The 20226-nt window shown below is 47.1% G+C and overlaps 2 protein-coding genes across 2 annotated transcripts in view; both read left to right on the plus strand.

Annotated features, from left to right (window-relative positions):
• LOC146356487 (uncharacterized) overlaps positions 1-613 on the plus strand; it is a 44549-nt gene extending 43936 nt beyond the window's left edge. The window contains exon 8 of the transcript XR_014788655.1: positions 528-613. The gene's annotated coding sequence lies outside the window, so the exon portion shown is untranslated. The remainder of the gene's footprint in view (positions 1-527) is intronic.
• The window catches only part of LOC146356489 (uncharacterized), a 79692-nt gene that overhangs the window by 1590 nt on the left and 57876 nt on the right, over positions 1-20226 (plus strand). The window contains 6 exon segments of the mRNA XM_084830147.1: positions 528-672; positions 1477-1580; positions 1798-1924; positions 5734-6523; positions 11003-11124; positions 12151-12266. Of these exon segments, the coding sequence (XP_084686273.1) occupies positions 528-672; positions 1477-1580; positions 1798-1924; positions 5734-6523; positions 11003-11124; positions 12151-12266 (1404 nt within the window).

Raw genomic sequence — 20226 nt, forward strand, 5'->3', positions numbered from 1 at the left:
GTCTACCCCTTTTTTCCACGTAGGCATGATTTTATACCTTACTCACCTTTTTCCTAGAGTAAACAGTCCCAGCCATTATCACTATTCCTCATTGGGGAATTGCTCCAGCCCCCTGATCGTTTTAGTTGCCCTTTCTGCACTTTTTCCAGCTCTACAGTGTCTTTTTTTTTAGGTGTGGTGACGAGAACTGTACACATTATTCCAAGTGTGGTCACACTATAGATTTGTATAGGGGCAATATGATGTTGGCTGTCTGCTATACTAACATTAGAACTTGCGGAGACACTGGGAACATCTGGGAGGCAGTTTGAGATGCCCAGTCCTAGTCCTCTTCTAATTCTAGGGTCCAATTCGGCCCAATCCATAGATGTGCTCACCTGCCAAAGACATATCTGCAAGTGTGTTGTGGGGCTTGGGAGGTAGGATAAATTTAGAAGGCAGCCCAAGTTCAAAGAGATTGGGAAATGCTCCCCTTGGCTTTGGCCTGCCCTGTTCCTTTCCTAATCTCTCTTCTACCTTCCCTCCAGGGCACCTCAGTCCTGCTTCAGGTGCAAGAGCCTCCAGACGTGGCCACAGATCTCCCTGCACCAGAGGGCGCTGCGTCAGACCCCAGACAGAGGCCACTGGTCAGCTGGATGGTTCAGGATGGTTACGAAGAGGCCATCTCACTGGGTAAGGAGAAATGGGCCACCTCTCAACAAGGTCTCTCTCTCCCAACTGAGCCTGGAATCTATGGGCTGCTTTGATGTGTCCCTTGGGCCTGTGTGGAAGGAGATATTTCTCTCCAGCCTCTCTAACATATTTAGGGCACAGTCCTATCGAGAGAGACGTCAGCCTCCAAACTTGGAGGCTGACGCCTATCCGATGCAATTCAAGCAGAGCCCAGAGGGGATCCTCTCCTCCGTGCTCCAGCTGCCCTGCTTTTATGGCTAGCATTGTCGGGGAGGGGGAGGGAAGCCGCCCAGAGACCTGATAGGAAGCCATCTAAAGTGGCTTCCACAGTCTCCTCACCTCTTGGCCCCCAGGACCGCCCCCTTTTCACCCCCTCCATGCTCTGTTTATGAGCACAGAGATGCTGGTGGGGCGGAGAGAACCACACCAGCTATGAGGGGGCAGTGGAGGAGGCGGGAAACATGGTTTCTGTAAACTGACGTTGGACGACCTCATTTTCCAAAAACTGAAAAATCCTATGGTTGTCTAGACAGTGTCTGGTGGCCATAGGATTGCTGTCTTAAAAAGGAGTTTTGTTTCAATAGATTAGGACTACAAACATCCAAAGCGGTACTTTGACATTTACTCAGAGACAATGTAGAGAAAGATTGATTAAAACTGTATTTAATCTACCCAGAAATGTTGGTTATTGGGAGGATTAATAATGATGGTAACAACAACAACAACGATTTCACTCAAGGAACTAAACTGTAAAGTGTTCTTGAATTATATAATACTCTCCCACCTTCTTTGTCTTTCTCTTAGGAAATGGAATGACACTCAGAGAGGGTGAAATGATACCAGGGGTTCCTTCTAGGCCTTGTTCCCTTTGGGGTGGCAGACGTACGGTTGCTACGCAATCAGATCAGGTAAGGGAAGGATCATCAAGGGTCCCCTGGAAATCTCCCTGGCCTGGCCTGAAAGGATCTGTTTCTTTCCTTCAGTCTAAGCTGCAGAGTAAGATAGCTTTGCACATTACTGAGGAATCCTTGTATCTGGCACAAGGACCTCCAGCCAATTCACCTTTACTGTCTTCATTTATTGTTATGTCAGCTGCTAGGACAAAATGTCTGTTTCTTCTGTCAGGGTCTGGTGAGCTTTGAAGAGGTGGCTGTGCATTTCACGGAGGAGGAGTGGGTTCTTCTGGATCCAGGCCAGAGGGCTCTGCACAGGGATGTCATGGAGGAAAATTATGGGAATCTGTCTTCTCTGGGTAAGTCTCCCTCTTTCCTTTGGTCGGTACAACCTGGAAGGAGGAATTGCAGCTATACTTTGTCTTCATCGGTGCACTGAGGGGAAGTCATTGAGGACAACAATGATTGTTTGGTGTTCCTGGGAGACTGTGTTACACCTGAAGCCCACAAGGCAATGTATTTAAAACTAGTGGTCATAAAAACATAAGAAGAGCCATGCTGGATCAAATCCAGGGTCCATTTAGTCCAGCATTCTGTTCACACAGTGGCCAACCAGCTGTCGACCAGGAACCCACAAGCAGGGCATGAGCGCAACAGCACCCTCCCGCCCATGTTCCCCAGCAACTGGACTACATAGGCTCACTGCCTCTGGTTCTGGAGGTAGCACACAGCCATCAGGACTAGTAGCCCTTGATAGCCTTTTCTTCCAGGAATTTGTCCAACTCCCTTTTAAAGCCATCCAAATTGGTGGCCATCACTACTTCCTGCGGTAGCGAGTTCTATAGTTTAACTCTGCGCTTTGTGAAGAAGTCCCAAAGGATGGAAAGCCACCTCAGATTGCTCTCTTATTTGACAAAATAATCCCAACATTTGGATCAGATTTGATCTCGCTCCAGTGATCTTATAGTGCTGACCAGTGTCAGGAAACAAACTGGGAAAGTTTGTTTAGGGACGAATGATGAAGCCATGCAGACTCAGCAGTGAGATATGGGAGCTGTGTATAAATGGGAAAATAGTAATGATGGGGTGGGGGGATTTACCAGACAAATGTGGAAATGTAAGTACAGAAACAATGGGATACATTTTTCTCCCTCTCTCAAAATACTAAAATCCATAGGTCATTCCATGAAGATGATTGGTAGGAGATTCAGGACAGATAAAAGGAAGGACTTCTTCACACAGCGCAGAGTTGAACTATGGAACTCACTTCCACAGGATGTAGCGATGGCCACCAATTTGGATGGCTTTAAAAGGGGGGTGGACAAGTTCCTAGTAGAAAAGTCCATCAATGGCTGCTAGTCCTGATGGCTATGCCACCTCCAGGATCAGAGGCAGTATGCACCAGTTGCTGGGGAACATGGGCGGGAGGGTGCAGTTGCACTCATGTCCTGCTTGTGGGTTCCCAGTCGACAGCTGGCTGGCTGCTGTATGAACCGAATGCTGGACTAGATGGACCCTTGGTCTGATCCAGCATGGCTCTTCTTACATTCTTATAAATGACTAGAGAGTACAATGCAGATATAACTGTAGCCGCTATTTACACAAAAATAATTAACTAAAATAATACTTTGCGGGATGGACGGGGGAATAGAATGGAGTGTGAGTGCAGCCCCCTGATAGAATAGTAGCTTCTCAGCCCTTTTTGGCCCTGATAAGCCACTGCAGGGAGATTTTGAGGGACCTAGAAAAAGAAGAAAAGTCCTGAGGAGGCTGAGGGGAGACCAGGAAAGTTACCAGTCAGCAGTGCCTCCATAACCAGTGGTCAATAACTGAGGAGGCCGGTGGCTCCAATGTCTGTGGGGCTGTGAATCCGTTCTGGGTTTCAGTCAGAACCAGTCAGAATGCTAAAGGAGCCATCCAGGGTGCTGAACTCAATCCCGTCGATCTCTGTTTGTTGCCCAGGGAGCTTCAGCTATGGGCAAGTACAGAAATGTAAATGATGATGATGCTGATAACAACACCAACAACAGCAACAACAATAATATGGGTTCAGAGCCTTGGATAGCTCCTTTAGAGTTCTGACTGGTTTTGACTGAACCCCAGAATGGATGCACAGCCCCACTGAAATCAGAGTTGCCGGCCTCCACTGGGGAGAGAGAGAGAAGCTAAGGGCTAATGCCACCGCCTGCCTTCCCAGAGAGGCAAAGGGATGTGAGCGGAGTGGGGGCATTTCCTCTCTCTGTCCCCACCCTGCCATTCCATTTCTTGGGAAAGCTGGAGCAGTGCAGGCAGGTGGTTCCAATTCATTCATTCATTCATTTCATTTCTATACCGCCCAATAGCCGAGGCTCTCCAATGTCAGTGGGGCAGTGAATCCACCCCTTGGCTTCAGTCAGAACCAGTTAGAACTCTAAAGGAGCTCTCCAAGGAGCTGAGCCCTATATATTCTGATATCGTATTTGCTCCTTTATGAAAACTGTGGCTCGGCAGAGCGTATTTATGAAGGTTGGCGCAGGAGTCCCGCATCTGGGAAGCTAAGCAGGGTCAGCCCTGGTTCGTACTTGGATGGGAGACCGCCTGGGCATCGGGCTTCCTGCACTGAGCAGGGGGTTGGACTCAATGGTCTTGTAGGCCCCTTCCGACCCTATGATTCTGTGATTCTAAGAGGCATAAACTAGAATGCGAAGACTTCTGTGGCAAATATTTGTCATAGCATTCTACATTTTGTGAAATGTCCTGCTAAAACAAGATGAAGAGTGGTATATGCATATTTTCAGTACCTAAATAAATAAATATGCTAGTGACTATCCTGGCTAGAAGGGGGAAATCAGTTTTGTTGTTCAGAGTCCCAGTATGATCTCTGATGGTGTGAGTTATGGTTGTGTATAAGCCCCAACCACAAACTATTTTAATTTTTGGAAACTCCCAGAATCTATGTTGATGGCCTCTCTGCTACACTTCAGTAAGACCATTCTGATTCCTCTGCAGCCGGCACTTTTTAAAATGGCACTTATAAGAAATCTAGCTGCTATTTCTTGCCCTTTGCAGTTTTAAGGACCTTGCTGCCACTCATATTAACCTGACTGATCTTGACTCTGCCTTCAGTCTAGACTTAGTCATTCTTACAGAAGACCAACTGAAATTATAGTGAAAGTTTTAATTTAAGCCCCATTTGATTTCAGTGGGTCTACTCTAAACAAGATGAAGTTTGGATCCAATCCATTCTGTTTTAATTGTTGATCCTGTTGATTTTGTAATGCATTTAATGTTTCAGTGGCTGCCTCAAGGCTCTGGAACTCCCTTCCTAGGGAGGTGTGAGCGGTACCCTCCTTGATAGGTACGCGCAGACATGTAAAACCCTTTTTGTTCTGGCAGACCTTTGGGGATAGCTAGTCTGTCTGGACCTATGAGAATACGACGGACAGATACTATGGTTATATTTCTTGTTGTCTTTTAACATTTTGATATTTTATACAATTGTAATACTATTGACAATTTAATTAAATTTTTAGCTTTTAACTTCTGTATACTTTTATTTATAGGTTTTAACTGTACAAGTTTTAATGTTGTAAAGCCGCCTTTGCAACATTAGGTGGGATATAAATATAATAACAACAAAGGCGGGATATAAATATTATAATAATAATAATAATATTATATTTATATCCCACCTTTTCCCCAGTATTGGGGAAAAGGCAGGATATAAATATAATAATAATAATAATAGTTTTCATGTAAAATAATTCAAATGGATTCTTTGTTGTGCCAGCTATATTATGTTTTAGAAACAGTTGCTACTACTCTATTATTGTAATGATGCTTTGATATAGATATAGATATAGATATAGATATAGATAGATATAATTTTTATTTTTTTATTATTACATTTCTATCCTGCCTTTTTTCCTCTTTGAGGAACCCAAGGTGGCGTACATGATCCTCCTCCTCTCCATTTTAGCCTCATAACAACAACCCTGTGAGGTAGGTTGGGCTGAGAGTCTGTGACTGGCCCAAAGTCACCCAGTGAGCTTCCATGGCCAAGTGGGGACTAGAACCCAGATCTCCTGGCTCCCAGTCCAACACTCTCACCAACAGCAGTTCATTGGGTTTATTCTCTGATTTGAAGATCTGTTCTTTCCTGATCAGATTTTTGTTTTGATTCCTTCAGATGATGGGAGGGAGAGCAATAAAGATGGTGAACAACAGAGAACAAAAACTGAAGAAAAACAGACAAAATCCATTGCTTTTGAAGGGGATGAATTCCTTGACATTCCAATACTAGAAGAATATTGTGAAGAAAGCAAAAGCAATATTAACAACAAGGAAAAACGTTTGAAATGTCCTGAGTTTGGACAGCGTTTCAGTCAGCTGATAAACCTTACTAATCCTCAAAGAAATCGCACAGAAGATAAAGCATATAAATGCTTGGACTGTGGAAAGAAATTTAGTCGCAGCTCAGACCTTAACTTGCATCAAAGGTTTCACACAGGAGAGGATCCTTGTAAATGTCTGGTGTGTGGAAAGAGCTTCCGCCAAAGTCAATATCTTAAATTGCATCTAAGGATCCACACAGGGGAGAAGCCCTATAAATGTTCAGAGTGTGGAAAGCAATTCAGTAGAAGGTCACACCTTAACTCCCATCACAGAATCCATAGAGGTGAGAAGCCCTATAAATGTTCTGTATGCGGGAAGAGCTTTCATCGCAACACACACCTCAACTTGCATCAAAGAATCCACACAGGAGAGAAGTCCTACAAATGCTCCGAGTGTGGAAAGAGTTTGATTGATAGCAGAAGCCTAAAATCACACAAAATAATGCACACAGGGGAGAAGCCCTATAAATGCTCAGAGTGTGGTAAGGGTTTCATTCATAGTCAAAGCCTTGCCTTTCATCAAAAAACCCACACAGGGGAAAAGCCCTATAAATGCCTAGACTGTGGAAAAAGTTTCATCCGGAAGTCAGTCCTTAAAACACATCAACGAATTCACACTGGGGAGAAACCTTACAAATGTTTGGAGTGTGGGAAAAGCTTCAGCCAGAGCATAAGTCTTGTCGTACATCAAAGAAACCACACAGGGGAGAAGCCTTATAAATGTGCAGAGTGTGGAAAAAGCTTTAGCCATGGTTCACACCTTAAATCCCATCAAAGAATTCACACAAGGGAGAAGAAGCCCTATAAATGCTCAGAGTGTGGAAAGAGTTTCAGTGACAGGAGAAGCCTAAAATCACATCAGAGTGTACTCAAAGGCAAGGAACCATATAAATGCTCAAGAGTTTGTAATGAGCTTCCAGCTCACATCAGAGTAAACACACAAGGGACACACCTTATTAAATAAACAAAGAAACATTTGATATAACAGGTTGTTTTAAGAGCTTTCCATGTTCACTTAGGGAGCAATCCTATGGCTGCTAGACGGCCATAGGATATCTTGTTTTCTGGGAACTGACCTCAGAACCTGCACTCCAAGATCAGTTCCTGGACAACTGACCTCCCCCCACTTCTGGCAGTGCGGAACAGGCCCGTCCCTCGGGCTCACAAGAGGAGCGTGGAGTGGCCAAAAAGGGGCGTGTCTGCGGGCGTTCCGGGGCAGGGAGGGCAGAAATGCCTGTACGACGTATCCAATGTGTTGTCAGGCAGCGCCCTGCCCCACACCACCCTCCCGTGACTAGACAGCCACACTTGGCAGTCTAACTGAAAATGCAGGGCAGGAGAAGTGTGGAGGGAACGATCCCCTCCGTGCTTCTCCTGCCCTGCATTGGATGGGCGGCCGCCTCCGAGTTTGGAGGCAGCCGCCTATCTGGATAGGATTACGCCCTAACGCACCAAAATGGCAGGAAAGTACAGCTATCAAGGGCTGCACCCTTAAGGGCGCAATCCTATGGCCACTCGTCAGCGGCTAGATGGCCGTAGGATAGGTCGGTTCCTGGAAACCAACCTCAGAGCCCGCACTCCGAGGTCGGTTCCTTGAGAACCGACCTCCACCCCCTCCCGTGCTGCCTCGTAGGCAGCACAGAACGGCCCCGCGCTCAGAGGAGGAGTGTGGAGCAGCAAAAATGGAGCGTTCCTGGGGGTGTGCCGGAGCGGGGAGGGCAGAAGTGCCATTCCGACGCTTCCTATGCATCAGCCAGCGTCTGCCCCCACCCCCAGCCTGCTCTGCCTTCCCGCGGCTAGACAGCCCAAATCGGCTGTCTAGCCATGAATACGGGGCAGCTGAAACACAGAGGGACAGTCCCCAATGCTTTCCTCCTGCCCTGCATTGGATAGGTGGTCGCCTCTGAGTTTGGAGGCGGCCGCCTATCCAAACTCAGGATCACGCCCTAAGAGATGCATTATTTAGTAGTATGTATGTTGCGGTTAGTTCCAGCTTTGCCACTACTTTGGAGTGGATAGCTGTCAGTGGCAGAGCGGTAGGCCCAAGTCCCAGATTTGTCCGTCCGTCAGAATAGAGACATGGAGTCTATGTAACTGAAGCAATCATGGTACTGAAGCCATCAGTGCACCTTACAAGTAACGAACTGGTAACCAACACCATTCAAGACACGGGAAAGATTCAGACTTCGGATTTCGTACGATACTGCCCTGTACTGTATAATCAAATTCCAAACTTAATCCAATGTAAGTCATAGAGAAGGACTGAAGTAACTGGCCATTTACTAAAAGATCTTACCATTTATTAGGTAAGTAATTAGGTCAGGCGATGTGTGTAATGGACTCTGAACAATTGCACGTACTTTATGTAGTATTTCTCTTCTTAATCTCCCATTGAAATCTTGATGTCCATCATAAAGTCACCTGCGTGGGGCGGAGGGTACCTTGAGAGGAAGGGGCCACAGATCTTGGAGAGGAACACATTTCAAGATGAGGTATGACAAAGGAACCAGCAGTACATATAAAAACTGGTTCTCTATTCTTTATTATGGGTCTGCTCTTTAAAAACAAATAATCACATTTGGGGGGCTCAGAACCTGGCAAGGAAATACACTGTCTGGTCTGGAAACCTACTGAACGAAATGTTCTGTTGACTGTTTTAGGAGGAAATTCCATGCTGCACATATTCAAAAGTCTAGAAGTCGAGGTGGGGGAATCACGGGTTGCATATCGCAGAGCTGGGCCCTGGCACAGGTAATGAGTCCTACAATGCTGCTCCAAAGCTGAAGCGCATAATGGTACACAACATCCTGCTACCCCTATGCACCAGGAAGAGCTCAAGATTAGTCTTTGTCCTGCATCCTCAATTGGGTTAAAGGAAAGATGCTTTAAAATGCTTTACCTGTAGCAAGGGATTGGACTAGATAACCTTCAAGTTGCCTTCCAACTCCTATTATTCCACATAAATTGAATTGGTTGGCAGTTGGAAGGTTGTATAGCTTCAGTTGTATGGACTCCATGTGAACAGACAATTCTGGGACTTCGGTCCACCACTCTGCCACTGAGAGCCCTCCAGCTCCAAGGTTGTGATGAAGCTTTAACTAACCACAGCATAGGAGATCGTATCATAAGCATATCGCCTAAACAATGTGTCTGTAAAGGGCGTGGCCTTTATCTGCTGTAATTTCATGGTGTTTTGGAGCAGTACTGAATATGGAAACCCCATAACACATGTTAAAGGTTTTTTGTTTATTGAATTTCATTATGTCTCTAGAAGGCCGTGTCTCCAGTGCTCTGATCAGACAAACTTGACACTGGAAATGAGTAGCTCATTGGAAAGAAATCAGACACCATTTGGAAGGGTAAGAATTCACATATAACTCATCTTATGCCTGCTAAGTGGCTAATTTATGAAGGGCGCAATGCTGTGGCTGCTAGACAGCATCTAGACAGCCATAGGATTTTTCAGTTTCTGGGAACTGAGCTCAGAGCCAGCGCTCTGAGATCAGTTCCCAGAAAACTGACTCCCCACCCCTTCCCCCGCCGCCTTGTAGGAGGCACAGTTTGTCCCCGGCTCTGCGCTTGTAAGAGTGGCTGAAAAGGGGGCGTTCCTGGGGGCAGGGAGGGGACCGTGGAAGCACCATCATGACACTTTCTATGCACTGTCTGGCCTCCCCGCCACCCCCGCCCTCTGAGGCGCCCCAGTTAGCCAGCCGAACACCTAGCTGCAAATGCAGGGTGGCCAGAACACGAAGGAGAGGATCCCCTCTGTGCTGTTCCCACCCTGCATTGTCTAGTCGGCCCACTTTAAGTTTGGAGGCAGCTGACTATCCCCATAGGATTGCACCCTAAGTGGAAAATCAAGAATCCCAAAATCTGATGAAGATGTCCCAGGGAGTTCACAACATATCTGAACGCCCCCCCCCCCGATGTTTTTTGAATTCCTCTTGTTGTTGAATTGGTATAGGAAATAATATCTAAGCCACGCCATATGGGAAGGCAACAGGAGCTTTGAACTCTGCACTCTGAAAGCTATAATAATACGCTGTGGTATCTAAAAAACATAGCCTCTGAGAGTGGAACGTGATTCATTTCTGCAGCAAAACCTACCACACACTCTTAATCCCTTCTCCAAGGATCATTCTTTGGGTCATAGAGGATAACAGAAACATACATCATGTAAGAGAATGCACGGTTAACAGTCACCGGTATATCAGAAATCCTGAAGTTTAACTCGGAGGAAGTACAAGAGAAAATTCGGCTCCTCCCGAGACGTTATAGTTAATGCATACATCGCTGGAGACTGGTGGCTCCAAATTTGGCGAGGCTGTCAATCCATTCTGGGTTTTAGGCAGGGCCGTCCAGAACTATAAAGGAGCTCTCCAAGGTGCTGAGCCCTACCCCCCAAATAGAGCCTTTTAAAGTTCCGGCTGGTTCTGGCTAAAATCCAGAATGGATTCACAGCCCCACCGAAATTGGAGACACCGTCCTCCAGCGGCATACATTCGCTTGTCAGCATTCCAATAGCTGGGTAGGGGAGGAAGCTCCTGCTTGGCATGCAGAATGTCCCAGGTTCGATCCCCAGCTCCTCCAGGTAGGGCGAGGAAAGCACCCTGCCTGAAAGCCTGGAGAGCCGCTGCCAGTCCGTGCTGACAATACTGGGCTCGATGACCCAATGGTCAGTATAAGGCAGCTTCCTAAACCGCCGAACCGAGGCAAACCTGAGGTAAATTTGAGGGCTGAGAGATTCACCCTCACAAATAGATCACTGGTGTGGAGAGGGAGGAAGAGGGAAAAGCTATACTAGAATCCTGTGCGGGTTTACTCAGAAGGAAGTCTTTCCGAACATAGAAGGACATGTCCATTCGTTTACACGCATGTACCCAGCTAATGATGTGTGTGTGTGTGTGTGTGTGTGTGTTTCAGAACCGTCCTGCAAGTTGGAAATACTGCAGGGCTATTGTTATCGGTGTTGTGCCAGTGTTTGTAAGGATCTGTGATAAAGTGCATGCAACAGACTCTGGCGAATGAAGAGTTTTCATAGGAGGGGCCATCTGCCCCTTAAAGATGGTGTGGGAATAAGAAACCCTTCTTCTTGTTGGCTGTTCCTGCCAAGATGGCTGATTGTCGTCAAGAGGCTCTAGGCCTCCGCTGTTTTATGCTCAAATGCATAGCTGAAGTTATTTCCTGTGAGCTGTGTCTTCTCAGGATGGAAGCCAGGGAACACTTGTGGATCTCTCTATCAGTGGGATCCTAAGCACCCATGCTGACAAGGGGGAGATGTGTAAATGTGGAGACAGCATCTCCTTCTCTCTCTTTTTTGCCTGGATCCCATTCCATCTCATCTGTGCTTCTCAGGGATGGGGTGGAACTCTCCATGTTGAGCTTTGGCCTTCTGATGCGTTGGTACCTGCCGCACCACTTTTGCCACACGGTTTATACTCCACTGACATAATCCCAAACATTTTTGGTGGGACAGAAGATGTTTATGCAGCCAGAGAGGTGGAAAATGGCACCTGCTCATTGGTCCCTGACAGACAGAACACTGGAGGTAGGAGAGGGGAAAGGGGAGTCTTGACGTAAGGCATACTCAGAAGTAAATGCTATGCCTGTGGCAGGTTTCTCAGAAGTAAGCCCTGCTGACAGGGCTGGACAAGTTCCTGGAATCGTCTCCCATCCCATGTTTTCTTACTCTGAGTCTAGCACAATTTGGACTTTGTTGAATAGGACTGACTGTCTAGTAAGTCAGGATAGAATTGCAGTCTCCAATTCCAAGTATAAGCTGATGGGATCTGAGCTAGTGGTGACTGACCAAAGCAATCTTGGGGTTGTGGTGGGCAGCTCGATGAAAATGTGAACCCAGAATGTCAGGGTCCCCTTGACCCCTTCCTTCCTCAGGCACTCACAAACACACAAAAAGAGAGGCTTCAGTCTCAGGCCTTTAATTCATTATTCACCGGTTCATTACAGATGCAAATCCTCGAAGACTCTCTGGCTGCAAAGGGATGCCTCCAGGGGATTCAGATGGGATCACCGAAAGTTGCCCGCAGTCTGAAAGGGCGGCTGTCTGGCTAGGCTAACTTAGGTAGGGAGGTCCCACCCTTCCAATGATGGTTCCCTACGTCGCCTCTCACGCATCGCTAACCGGTTTGAATGTCCAAGCTCTGCCCCGATGCTTCCCTTTAAGCTCTGCATCTCCGCCTGCCATCCCTTAGGTCACAGACCTCAAGCCCCGCTTCCTCCTCCCCGCTGCTTCTCACCGAGGGGGGCGAAGGGGGAAGCTTCGTGCCCGGCCATCTGGGAGCTGGTAACCGGAGAAGCTCGCCTGTCCGTAACTGAACTGGCTTGTGAAAAAACCTCCCCCAGGCCTGGCTGCTCCTCTTCTGAATCTGAGCTGCTAACTCTCTCCCTGCGCTCAGAATCAGTCCTGACACAGTGTGCAGCTGCTATGAAAAAACAAATTCCATGTTAGAGAGTGTCGGCTGTTGGGTGGTATAGAAATGAAATGAATTGAATAAATAGGAATAATTAGGAAGGGAATTGAGAATAAAACTGCCAATATCATACCGCCCCTATACAGTTCTATGGTGTGACCACACTTGGAATACTGTGTCCAGTTCTGGTCACCATACCTAAAAAAAGATATTGTAGAGCTGGAAAAAGTGCAGAAAAGGGCAACTAAAATGATCCAGGGGCTGGAGCATTTCCCCAATGAGGAAGGTTGCAACAGTTGGGATTGTTTAGTTTGGAAAAAAAGGAGGGTAAGGGGGGACATGATAGAGGTGTAAAAAATTATGCATTGTGTAGAGAATGTGGATAGGGAGACATTTTTCTCCTTCTGTCATAATACTAGAACCCAAAGGGGTCATCCCATGAACCTGACTGGTGAGAGACTGAGGAGAGATAAAAGGAAGGACTCCTTCCTAGGGGTGTACGAAACCCCGCTTACCTGGCTCCGCCGGGTTCCACAGGTAGGGGGAGGCGATCCGTTCCTCCCCCCAGAATCCTCAACAACGGGGAGGCGATCCGTTCCTCCCCCCCGGAATCCTGACCGGCTGGCTCCGCTCCATGGCCAGGCTGCAGAGCCACCACCCAGGCTAACTGGCAGTGGGGCATCTAGCCGCTGCTGGGCTGGTGCGGACACAAATGGCGTCCTGTGTAGGGGACACCATTTACGTTCCTACACCGGCCCGTGATAGGCTATGTAAATATTTACGTAGCCTATCGCGACTAAAGCAGAGAAGCATATGGTGTCCCCTACGCCATTTGCATTCCCGCTTTAGCCGTGATAGGCTACGTAAATATTTACGTAGCCTATCACGGCAAAAAAAAAGGGAACGCAAATGGCAGCAGCTATGGTGGCCGCCATTTGCGTTCCCTTTTTTAGCTGTGATAGGCTATGTAAATATTTACGTAGCTTATCACGGTGAAAAAGGGAACGCAAATGGCGGCCACAGTAGCCGCTGCCATTTGCGTTCCCTTTTTTTGCCGTGATAGGCTACATAAATATTTATGTAGCCTATCAGAGCCTCCACAGGGATGCAAATGGCGTCCCTGCATTAGCCATGATAGGCTACGTAAGTATTTACGTAGCCTATCACGGCCATTCGAAAGACGCGAATGGCGCCTGCAGACGCGGCTGCCATTCAAGGAGCACCGGAACGGCCGACCAAGGTAGGCTCCATTCCAAGCCCATTTCGTGGGGTGAGGAGGGCAGGGGGCTTCGTTCTGCCATGGATTTCAGGGGATCCGTGGCAGAATTCTCCGCCATGCCTATTCTTCACACAGCACATAAACTGTGGAATTTACTACCAGAAGACATAGTGATGGCCACCAATTTGGATGGCTTTAAAAGGGGGTTAGACAAATTCCTGGAGGATAAAGCTATCAGTGGCTGCTAATTCTAATGGCCATGTACTACCTCCGGTATCAGAGGCAGTATGCCTATGTACACCAGTTGCTGGGGAACATGGGCAGCAGAGTGCTGTTGCACACATGCCCTGCTTGTGGCTTGAGCAGCTGTTTGGCCACTGTGTGAACAAAATGCTGGACTAGATGGACCCTTGGTCTGATCCAGTGTGGCTCTTCTTATGTTCTTATCGAGGTGAAATTAATTTATGGAGAGCAGCTAAGATGTATGTAGCCAATAACTGGGGGGAAAGTAATGCTCCACTCATTTCAGAACACTGTTTAAAGATATGGCATGTTGTGGTCATTTCTAAGATCATTTTTTTCTTTTTGAGAAACCAAAGGAGGGTGGAATTTATGAGGGATTTATGAGAAGGTAGATTTTGTTTTTTAAGGCCGCGGTGGCTTAGTGGTTAAGATGCTGAACTGCAGACCAGAAGGTCGGCAGGACAGCAGTTCGAGGCCCGAATGCCGCGTGACGGAGTGAGCTCCTGTCTTCAGTCCCAGCTCCTGCCAACCTAGCAGTTCGAAAGCAAGAAACTGCAAGTAAATAAATAGGTACCGCCTCAGCGGGAAAGGGAACAGCGTTCCGTGCACCTCGGTGTTCAGTCATTCCGGCCACATGACCACGGAAGCGTCTTCGGACAGCGCTGGTTCTTCGGCTTAGAAACGGGGATGAGCACCGCACCCTAGAGTCGGACACGACTGGTTGGGGACACCTTTACCTTTTTTTTTTTTTTAGATTTTGTTTGTAGCATATTGGAATAACAATGTTCAGGATACTATTCAACGTGTTGTATTTTTTCTTTGCTCTGATTTACTATTCTTTTCATGCAAAGAATTCATATAAAAATAATTTTAAAATGTGGGGTGAAAGAAAATCTGTCAGATTGTTAATCCTGGCCTGTCATTCATGGAATCCACCCCTAAGCAAAATATTCATAGTGAGATTGTGGCTGTGTGCATGTGTGTGTCTAAAGAACAAAATCCCCCAAACAAGTATTTTGTTTCAGTGTTCATTTTGATATTTCAGAATTCAAATAAAGTTCCAAATGTTATTTATAAATGTCTTTGTAACAATCACATTCCCATAAACCCCCTTCCCCCATAGCAATTCCCTTCCTCTCCCCTTTGACTATGCTTCTCCCTATATTGACTTCTCTGCGTGCGCGCGCGCGCACACACATCCACCAGGGAATATCATGAAGAGCCACCTCTCTATTGAGTCCAGCCTCCCTTTCGCCATCTGCAATGCAAAGGAAGAAAAAGTTGTACATGAGATCTTGGGCTATTAGTACTCCTGTTCACTCATCACAACAGACACACATATTTAAAGATTTCAGACCTGTAAATATTTTAGAATTGTGCACTTCCAATGTAAAACCACCAGAACAGGATCTGAATTTCAGGATCTGAAATTTCAGAAACAGGATCGGAATTTCAAGATTTAGGGCTGAAGGACCAAGGCAAAATGTGGGTGCATAAGCAAGCACAGTTTATGACATTGCACAACATCATTACTGATCACAGGACATGTCTGTGATGGCATCAGCCTACAAGCTTTCCTGGCTTTGTAGAGTTTCAGGCAACATAAGATAGCCTTCACTCTGGTCTTAAACTGGCAGGGTTTTTTGCTCATTGACTTAGGGCGCAATCCCATGCATGTTTAGACAGAGAAAAGGCCTACAACTCCTAGCATTCCCCAGCCAGCCATGGGGAATGCTGGTAGCTGTAGGCCTTTTCTCTGTCTAAACATGCATAGGATTGCACCCTTAATCATAGAATCATATAATAGTAGGGCTGGAAGGGGCTTATAAGACCATTGAGTCCAACGCCCTGCTCAGTGCAGGAATCCAAGTCAAAGCATCCCTGACAGATGGCTGTCCAGCCTCATCTTGAATGCCTCCAGTGTGGGAGAGCCCACCACCTCCCTAGGCAATTGGGTCCATTGTCGTATTGCAGTAACAGTCAGGAGGTTTTTCCTGATGTTCAGCCGGAATCTGGCTTCCTTTCACTTGAGCCCATTATTCCATGTCCTGCACTCCGGGATGATCAAGAAGAGACCCTGGCCATCCTGTCTGTGACAACCTTTCAAGTCCTTGAACAGCACTATCCTATCTCACCTTGTCTCTTCTCACTAATGATTTAGTCAGTTCCTGTTCCCTGCTTTGTGGTGGTGCTGCCAATGAAGTTTTATTCACTATTTGCTTGTCACTATTTTATTAGAGCAAAATTGTCCTGTTTCATTATAAAAGGAAATTAAGAAGGAAAAAATGGTAATTAAAGCCCAATCTAATAGGGAAGATGTAGAATCATAGAATAGTAGGGTTGGAAGGGGCCTACAAGACCATCAAGTCCAACCCCCTGCTCAATGCAGGAATCCAAATCAGAGCATCCCCACAGATGGCTGCCTAGCCTCGTCTTGAATGCCTCCAGGGTGGGAGAGCCCACCACCTCCCTAGGTAATTGGTTTCATTGTCGTATTGCTCTAACAGTCAGGAAGTTTCTCCTGATGTTCAGCCAGAATCTGGCTTCCTGTAACTTGAGCCCACGATTCCTTGTCCTGCATTCTGGGATGATAGAGAAGAGATCCTGGCCTTCCTTTCTGTGACAACCTTTCAAGTACTTGAACAGCGCTATCCCTGATCATCTTTGTTGCCCTCCTCTGAACCCTCTCCAGTTTGTCTGCATGTAACTAATGAAGGAGAAATGCAGATTGCAACAGTATATGTGTTTACCAGGGAGTATGTCCCATAGAACTCAGTGAGACTGACATCTCAGTAGGCACATGCAGGTTTGCAAAGCAAGAGGCTGTTCATCAGGAACCCTGCTTCTGTGCTAAATAGGAAGCAACAGAAAGGGCAGAACCTCCTAGCTGCTAATTTATGTTGCTGGAGACATTTACTGAACAGAACTGACTTTGAGTAAACGTAGGAGGATCTTGGACATGGGGGAAGGACACTGCAGGTTCATGCTATATTAATTCACAAATGCCATCAGACAGGGACAATACAGTTCCATATTTATTTAAAGGATTTTCATACTGCCCTTCAACCATATTTCAGGGGTGGTTTACAAAACAATAGAATCACAATAGAATGAAACACCAATGTGTGCATTCAGAAATGAAGCAGCAACAGCAGCAGGGAGTTTAAATAGCTCAATTTAAAAGGTTAGAAGACAAAGTGAGGAATATTTAGGAAGTACCAGGATTAAGAAGGCCCCTCCCATCCCCCTTCCCAACAAGCGATGCCTCTCTCTCTCTCTCTCTCTCTCTCTCTCCCTTTCTGCATGCCCAGAGGAGTTTAGCCTTCATCTCATCTCATCATCACAAAATTTTGATTTGTCAAAAACAAGTCCTGCCAGATGAATCTGATCTCATTTTTTGATCAAGTCACCTCCCTTGTGGACCGTGGGAATGCTGTAGACATCATATACCTCGACTTCAGCAAAGCTTTCGACAAAGTGCCCCATGATATCCTGATGAGCAAACTAGCTCGAAGTGGGCTAGATGAAACAACGATCCGGTGGATCCACAGTTGGCTACAGAATCGGACTCAAAGAGTGCTTGTCAGTGGGACCTTCTCAAACTGGGGAGAGGTAACGAGTGGGGTACCGCAGGGCTCAGTCCTGGGCCCAGTGCTCTTCAACATTTGTATTAATGACTTGGAGGAGGAGGTGCAGGGAATGCTGATCACATCTGCAGATGACACAAAATTGGGAGGGATAGCTAATACTTTGGAAGACAGAAACAGAATTCAAAGTGATCTGGATAGACTGGAGCGCTGGGCAGAAAACAACAGCATGACATTTAATAGGGACAAATGCCAAGTTCTGCAACTAGCAAAAAGAAACCAAATGCACAGTTACAAGATGGGGGATACATGGCTCAACAACACTACAAGCGAGAAGGATCTTGGAATTGTTGTCGATCACAAGCTGAATACGAGCCAACCATGTGATGTGGCTGCAAAAAAGGCAAATGCTCTTTTGGGCTGCATTAATAGAAGCATAGCTTCCAAATCCCGGGAAATACTAGTTCCCCTCTACTCAGCACTGGTTAGGCCTCATCTGGAGTACTGTGTCCAGTTCTGGGCACCTCACTTTAAGAAGGATGCAGACAAACTGGAGAGAGTTCAGAGGAGGGCAACAAAGATGATCAGGGGACTGGAAACGAAGCCCTATGAAGAGAGACTGAAAGAACTGGGCATGTTTAGCCTTGAGAAGAGAAGACTGAGGGGAGATATGATAGCGCTCTTCAAGTACTTGAAAGGTTGTCACAGAGAGGAAGGCCAGGATCTCTTCTTGATCATCCCAGAGTGCAGGACACGGAATCATGGGCTCAAGTTACAGGAAGCCAGATTCTGGCTGAACATCAGGAGAAACGTCCTGACTGTTAGAGCAATACGACAATGGAACCCATGACCCAGGGAGGTGGTGGGCTCTCCCACACTGGAGGCATTCAAGACGAGGCTGGATAGCCATCTGTCAGGGATGCTCTGACTTGGATCCTGCACTGAGCAGGGGGTTGGACTCGATGGCCTTGTAGGCCCCTTCCAACCCTACTATTCCATGATTCTGTGATTCAGTGGAGGCTGAGATGAAGTGGGGCAGTGAACACTGGGTTTCAGCCAGAACACTAAATGAGCCATCCATTTCATTTATTATATTTCTATTCTGCCCCATAGCCGAAGCTCTCTGGGCAGTTCACTAACTTAAAAAACATTAAAATTAGGGATGTCAGAGAATTTCTCCACGAATCTCAGGGAGGCCGAATGCCAGCGCATTTGGCCCCCCGAAATTGGTGGAGAAACAGTCTGCCCCCCCCCCCCGGGACGGGACTTACCTTGCTTGAATGTCCCTGGCGGCGGCGGCTCCAGCGGTGGTTCGGCGGCAGTTCAGTGGCGGCAGCAGCAGCGGCCTGTCTTCTGACTGGCTGCCGCTGCCACCATTTCCAAGTAAAAAAAACAAACGTGATAGGCTACGTAAAGATTTATGTAGCCTATCATGGCTAGATTTTTAAAAAACACCGTGATAGGCTAGGTAAATCTTTACGTAGCCTATCACGGCTGACTTTGGGGGGGGGGGAAGCGCGTACGCAAATGGTGGCGCCCATGGGCACCGCCATTTGCATTCCTTATTTTGGCACGTGTAGTCTACGTAAACATTTACGTAGACTACGGTGAAAATAAGGGGAACACAAATAGCGTTCCCCTTATTTTCGCCGTAGTCTACGTAAATGTTTACGTAGACTAGATGTGCCAAAATAAGGAACGCAAATGGCGGCACCCATGGGCGCCGCCATTTGCGTATGTGCTTTTTTTTTTTTTTTAAGTCAGCCGTGATGGGCTACGTAAAGATTTATGTAGCCTATCACGGCTGACTGCAGGGACGCAAATGGCGGCAGCTACTACGGCCGCCACCATTTGGGTCCCGGCAGGAGATGAGGTTTTGCGGCTGGAGGGACGGGGCGCCTCCCCCCGCCGGCCAGAATTGCAGCAGGGAGGGATGGGGCGCCTCCCCCCCCGGCCAGAATTTCGGGGGGGAGGGACGGAGCGCCTCCCCCCCACCACGAAGCAAGCTTCAGTATCAGGTAAGTGACTTTCGTCCATCCCTAATTAAAATAGAATCACAGAATGGTAGGGTTGGAAGAGGCCTATAAGACCGCTGAGTCCAACCCCCTGCACAATGCAGGAATCCAAGTCAGAATTATTATACAAAATATAAAAAAAACCATTCACATAATGACATAAAACAAATAACACATACACAACAACAACATATATTTAAAACAATCAGCCAGAGACAGTCAAGAGACTCATTATACGCTGCCAAATGCCTGAGAGAAGAGGGCAGTTTTAACCTAGCGCCGAAAAGATGACAATGTTGGTGCCAGGCAGACCTTGTCAGGGAGATTATTCCATAAATGGGGAGCCACCACTGAAAAGGCCCTCTCCCTTGTTGATGCCCTCCAAGCCTCCCTTGGAGGAGGCTCCCTGAGGAGGGCCTTAGATGCAGAGCTTAGTGTATGGGTCAGTTCATGCCGGGAGAGTTGTTCTGTCAGGTACCGTGGTCCCAAGCCATGTAGGGCTTTATGGGTCAAAACCAGCACTTAGAATTGGGCTTGAAAGCATGTAGGCAGCCAGTGCATATAGCATGTAGGCTATCCAAGGTGCTGAATCAAAGGCCCAAATGGGTTCAGCACTTTGGAGAGCTCCTTTAGAGTGCTGGATGGTTCTGACTGAAACCCATAGTGGATTCACCACCCCACTGAAATAGGAGCCACCAGCCTCCACTGCTTGTTCTTTCTTCAGCCAAAGCCAGACCCTGCAGCCTGGAGGGGAGACTCAGAAGTTACTTGGGCTTCAAGGAAGATGGGTGGG

This window comes from Heloderma suspectum, chromosome 2 (assembly GCF_057233095.1).
Source record: "Heloderma suspectum isolate Gila_16-S chromosome 2, 16-S_ref, whole genome shotgun sequence".
NCBI classification, from domain to species: domain Eukaryota; kingdom Metazoa; phylum Chordata; class Lepidosauria; order Squamata; family Helodermatidae; genus Heloderma; species Heloderma suspectum.